General features: G+C 50.7%; 1 protein-coding gene across 1 annotated transcript in view; it reads right to left on the bottom strand.

The window, feature by feature from the left end:
* GTF3A (general transcription factor IIIA) overlaps positions 1-6,030 on the bottom strand; it is a 172,454-nt gene that overhangs the window by 2,056 nt on the left and 164,368 nt on the right. The window contains exons 7-9 of the mRNA XM_006832039.1: positions 4,659-4,732; positions 1,733-1,813; positions 931-1,160 (exon numbers count right to left, since the gene is read on the bottom strand). Coding sequence (XP_006832102.1) covers positions 931-1,160; positions 1,733-1,813; positions 4,659-4,732 — 385 coding nt within the window. The remainder of the gene's footprint in view (positions 1-930; positions 1,161-1,732; positions 1,814-4,658; positions 4,733-6,030) is intronic.

The following is a 6,030-nucleotide window of genomic DNA, read 5'->3' as shown; positions in this document are numbered from 1 at the left end:
CTCCTCCCACCTCAGTCTGCACCCCCACAGCACCACAAGACCACCTGCAGTACCCCCACTGCCATTGAGATGACTCCCAACTCCTAGCGTTTCTAGCACAAAATCTCTGGGAGCAGCCAGCCTTCTCTTTCTCCCACAGAGCAGCTGGTAGGTTTGAATTGCTGACCCTGCAGTTAGCAGCCCACTGCCTAAGGTGTGGGTACCACACAGGCCTCCGTTTTGTCCTTAGCCTAATGGGAGCCAAGTCTAGAACTTGCTCCCCGAGGGCTGCATCCCTCCCTTGCTGCTCACTCCCTGGGGGGGCGGGGGGGGGTTCTAAAGGAAACCCAGAGTTGGGGGCACCCACTGCCCAACAACACAGACCCCAAACACCTGTGCTGCTCCAGGGAGGGAGCCTAGAACCACCTGAGGACTTGCTACCACCACACCAGCCCAAAGCCTTATAGGGAGGGGCTTTACAGACTCAAGAAAGAGCCAGTGAGCAGTCTCGACCCCTGCTGGCCTGCCCTTCCCTGCCAGCAGTCACTGAACGCCATCAACAGCAAGATTAGTGCTCTACCCGTATCCCCCATAGATGGACCGCCCTGGGAACCCCAGGGCCCCCGTTCCCGTGGCTCCCTACAGATGGACAATCCTGGAAACCTCAGGGAGCAACTCTGCTCTGTCCTGCAGGATAGCCATGAGCTGGACACGACTTGAAGGCCAGGGATCAGCCTCTCAGAGATGGTCAGGCCCTGTCCACTCTACAGGAGAAAGACGAAGCTGTCTGCTCCCATCTAGACTCAGTCTCCGAAACCCCAAGGCGATGTTCTCTGTCCTACAGGCCACTGAGCTGACCTGACTGGCCAGTAGTGGGTTTGGGGGCCCCATCAGGGACCCAGTTTTAGAGTGGAGACCTGCTGGCCGGCACAGGCAGAGACCCAAGTTTACCTTCATGGCGAACGCTCTGCCACAGCCCGAGTGCGCACACAGGAACGGGCGCTTCTCCTCATGGAAGGAGAGGATGTGGCTCTGGAGGTTGAACACGGTGGTGTAGCTTCTCCCGCAGCCTTCCCGGGGGCACCGGCACACCACCCTCTCGGGGGCGTGTACGCTCATGTGTTGTTTTAGGTGGTCCTTGCGTCTGAACGTCCTCTGGCAGACTTCACAGCGGACTTCCTCTGGAGGCAAACAAGCACATTCAACCCACTGCCTCCAATCTTACCCCAGAGAAACAAATACATCTGAATTCCTCAGTCAAGTGCCCAAGCCAGTGGCCACACGCCCACCCGCCTGCCCGCCCTGTGGTGGAATTGCCCAGGAAAGCTCCGCTGGATTCTCCCAGGCCGTCCGCTAGCGCAAGGCAGCAGGACCGGGTTCCACACCTCGGGCTCTCAGAAGGAGCTCTTCCTAGATTTCCTCGGGTCCCCTACCAGACTGCCCGTGCCTGGGAGCACCAAGCCCTCAGGGCCTGAAAGCTCAGCATCCAGCACCTTACTTATACTTTAAAGCACATATTTCATCTGTTTCCTGGTGAAAATAAATACAACCAAACACCCTTTCCACAATCTGTACACATACAATTTTTCAAGTTGGTAGAGCACACATAATGGGGCTTCCAAGTTTGTGGAAAGCCCCGTTACCTTTGAATTCCAGTCTTCCACCAACTTTGAAGGGCCCCGCCCCCGTATTTAAGATTGTGCTCCTGACTAAATCCGATGGGCTGATGCCTCGCCGTCCGCTGGCCCCGCACCTTTATGGTTCTCTCTCACGTGTCTCAGGAGCTCTGTCCACGTCTTGGCCACAAAGGAACATCCCTTTTGACATTTGTAACCTATATTTTTAGAAAAAAACATCAGCTACATAAACCACGTGGAGTGTGTGGTGTTGCACAATGTAAAGGTGATCTGAAGGGGAAACTTAAACACCTATGGAACTGTTGCCCCGTTCCCAGGAGGTTCCCATTCTGTCTCAGGAAAACCCACAGCCCACTGCTGAGAGTCAATGCTTACTCGGAGCGCCCCAGAGGGGTCGATAAGCACTGGACAGCAAGCCACAAGGGCCATGGTTTGAGCCTCCAGTCACTTCAAGGAAGAAAGACGAGGCTTTCTGCTACCTCCAAGATTTAAAACCTCAGGAACCCTATACAGTGTGGCTGAGTCAGAAGTGACTCGACGGCACTTAACAATCTTTATGAAGCAGCCTCCCATGGAGCTGCTGGTGGGTTTGAACCACCAACCTTGGTTAGCAGACAGGCAGCTAACCACTGTGCCACCCGGGTTCCTCTGAGTAAAAAACCCACTGAGTCGAGCGTGGTAGCCCCACGGGATAGCAGAACTGACCCCAGGGTCCAAGGCAGCCATCTGTACAAAAACAGATGGCCACGTCTTTCTCCTGCTGTGCAGACGCTGGGTTAGAACCATGGACCTCTCAGTCAGTGACGAGGATGCTTACCCAGTGTGCCACCAGGGCTCCATCGGTCCCAAGAAGTGGGAATATACGCAGGTCTGCGTTACGGTAGGACGGTGCCCTCGGATCTGTCAGGTGGGCACACCACACCAACCCCCTGGTCTGCCTGCCTCAGTCTCCCTCAGAGCCTTCCTGCTGGTCCCTCTGTCTCCTTCTAACCACAGTCTAGAGCCAGCGGCTGCTCCTGTAAAGATTTCATCTGGGAGACCCAACTGAGGATGGCTAGGCGTCAGCATCAACTTGATGGCAGTGGGTTTTGGGTTAAGGAGTAAAACCCGAGGAACCCAGAGGAAACACAACAAAACTGGCCTTAGAAAAGGCAGCCGAGGCTAGCTAGTGCAGAGTGCTGCTGGACAGTGCCGTCCAGTCGGCTCCGACTCAGTGACCCTGAGAGCGTTTCCAAGGAGCGGCTGGTGGGTGTGAACCAGCGACCTTGTGGTTCCAAGTCTAGTGCTGACCCTACAGTGCCACCCCAGGACTAGAACCGGAGTCATCATTCACTGTAACAACCAGTCAGGAGCCCTGGTGGTACGGAAGCTGCTCAGCTGCTAACCGAGAAGTTGGTGGTTTGAACCCACCAGCTACTCTGAGGAAGAAAGGGGACAGGCTTGTGACCCCCACGGGGCAGTCCTACTGTCCTGCAGGGTCAGTATGGAGTTGACTCAAAGGCAATGGGTTTGGGTTTGTGTATTTTTAACAACAGGCTGTGTTTCACTCGACTAAGTGCTGGGTCAAGACTAAAACTCAGCTTCTGGTCTCATGAAAATTATCTGAGCCACGGGCAGGCGCTAACCCGGAGAGAGGGAGACACACTAAAGATGAAGGCAGCGGGAGACACCATAGGGAGGGGATTCAGGGAGGGAGACCAGGGGAGGAGACGGAGTCAAAGTGAACAGAGGCCAATACTGTGACCTGAGGGGACGTGGAGGGGGCTACAGTCATTGTGATAAAATGAACTGAAGATTTGCTCTGCATACCTTCATGCAGTTCACAACAAAAAGTTAAAAAATCTCCCACACATTTTAGATTTTAGTACATCGGAACAGGCATATCAAAAACCTTACGTGGAAACAGATACTAAGTTTAAATAACTTTTTGAGAAAAAAAAATCTTCACCTTTTGAGAAAAATTTGGGAACAATCTGTTCCCCAAACATTCAATTACTCCAGATCTTTAGTAAATTGCAACAAGAAGAGAGTGGCCTTGGTTGAAGATTAAACTGGGCTGCAGGAAAGAGGTACGGCCTCTTTGTACTGTATAATCCAACAACTAAACACACACCATGACACTTGACAAGGACACAGCGTTCAAAGACTAAACACAGTGCCTCTTCATCAGGAGGGCCCAGGCCCTGAAGAAGGACCTCATGCTCGGGAGCTGGACTGACGGAGTGGGTACAATGGGCTCCAACGCAGCAGCAATGGAGACAGTGGTACAGGACCTGGCCGAGTTTGGCTCTGTCGGACTCAGGGTTGCTGAGCCGGAACAGACCTGCCAGTAACTAACAATCAGGGCCCTGAACTGGCTTCGCTATTGCAGTCAATGGCCAACACGGCGAAAGTGGAACAGACCCAAATTTGGAAAACGTGGTGCACTGGAATGGGGACAATTATGGGTTGCTGCTCAGAAACTTAATCTTCCTTTTAGAAAGCACAGCATGTCCTATGCACAGCAATGAAATCTCTTAATTGGCAGAGTTATAAACAACTCAAAGATGGCAGCCGACATGCCAATCTGCATGCGTGCCACTCTTCACACTAGGCTCCTTGAGAGGGCTCACGGCACCTCTTCCACGTCTCCCATGCCAGGGCTTCCACTGGTCATTCTCTTGCTGTGGTCATTGAGGTGGTCTACCCACATATTCGAGGGCCAGGCTTGTTCTGAGTCCACACACTTGTTCTGCTCCTTGACTGAGCACGTTCAGCTCGGTTCGAAGCGCCACTAACAACTTTGACCACAAATATGAGGGAGTGTCCAAAGTTTGTGTGAAAATTCCATCATCTTTTAATTCCATTTTCCCAGGAACCTTGTGAAGCCCTCTTATGTAAGTTCTGAGTAAACAGAAGAGTGCCCCATCTCTTGTCACCTGCTTTGCCATACCAAGTTTAGATTTTCTCTCTGTGATCAGGCAAGCAAGGTCATTCAGGAGTTAAACCAATCCCCTCTATGGTACCGTCAGTGTAAGCCTCCCGCAGGGCCCCTATACACACCCTCGTGGACCTTCCTGTGCCGTTTCAAGTTCGTGGGGGACGCAAAGTGTTTCCCGCATCCTTCGTAGCTGCACCTGGTGATGAGCACAGAGGACTTGTTGCCAGGTTATCGTAACACAGAATGCAACTGAGGGGCACTAGCTGTACCCATTGTTCCCGCTGCCCGACATCCCACACAACCAACCAAAAGACTGAAAGTTCAGACCAAATCACAGGTACAATGATTAGCTCTGGGTCAAACCGGAGAGAACACTCCCCACTCACCTACTCCTCAATTATCCAATACCTCGTTATCCGACGTCTCAGATGTACAACCCCAGTAAACAAATCTACTATCTGACTAGTGTGCATTAATGACGGCTGTCTGGCAATATGGAAAGCAGAGGTGTGAGGTGAGAACACCGCTGAGTCACCTGGCTGGGTGTCCTGATGTAATCTGGCAGCTGGGTGAAGGTGTACTGTCCCCTGAGTTTGGGATTTGATGTGGGACAGTGAATTAATGCTCTCCTACCAGTCTGTCCCCTTCACCAATGACTGAATGGGATCATGGATGAAACTCTAGGTGGGAACTGGTTAGTTTGACCATCTGCGAGTTAAGAATGAGCCATCTCATGGAAAGGAAAATTACTAAGTTTATATGGAAAGGAAGGAGACCAGGATAAGCAAAGCACTGCTTAAAAGGAAGAACAAGGTTGGAGGCCTCTCACTCCCCGATTTCAGACTTTACTACATGGCTATGGTGGTAAAAACAGCTTAGTACTGGTACAACGAAAGAGACATTGATCAATGGAACAGAATCAAGAATCCAGATATCAACCCAACCACCTACAGCCAAATGATCGTCAACAAAATGCCTAAGCACATCACATGGGAAAGAGAAAGTCTCTTTAATGAATGGTGCTGGCAGAACTGGAAAGTGTTATGTGAAAGACAGAAACAAGACCTTTGCCTCATGCCATATACAAAAATGAACTCAACATGGTTAAAGACCTAAATGTGAATCCCAAAATTATGAAGATCATCAATAAAAAAACAGGGACAAACGTGAGGGTACTAATCCAGGGCATAAACAGACTGCCACACATTTTGAAAAGTACACAAACAAAAATAGACGAGTGGGACATACTAAAAATTAAAAACTTGTGTTCATCAAAAGACTTCACCAGGAGAGTAAAAAGGGAACCCAGACTAGGAAAAAATATTTTGCAACGACATATCAGATAAGGGACTTATCTCTCAAATATATAGGAAAATACTACACATCTACAAAAATAAGACAAATAACCCAATTAAGAAATGGGCATAGGATATGAACAGACACTTCACCAGGGAGGAGATCCGGGCAGCCAACAAACATATGAAGAAATGTTCA

Source organism: Chrysochloris asiatica, unplaced genomic scaffold (assembly GCF_000296735.1).
Source record: "Chrysochloris asiatica unplaced genomic scaffold, ChrAsi1.0 scaffold00005, whole genome shotgun sequence".
NCBI classification, from domain to species: domain Eukaryota; kingdom Metazoa; phylum Chordata; class Mammalia; order Afrosoricida; family Chrysochloridae; genus Chrysochloris; species Chrysochloris asiatica.
Note: the sequence above shows the minus strand (reverse complement) of the source record. Positions and strands in the feature narration are given on the sequence as shown.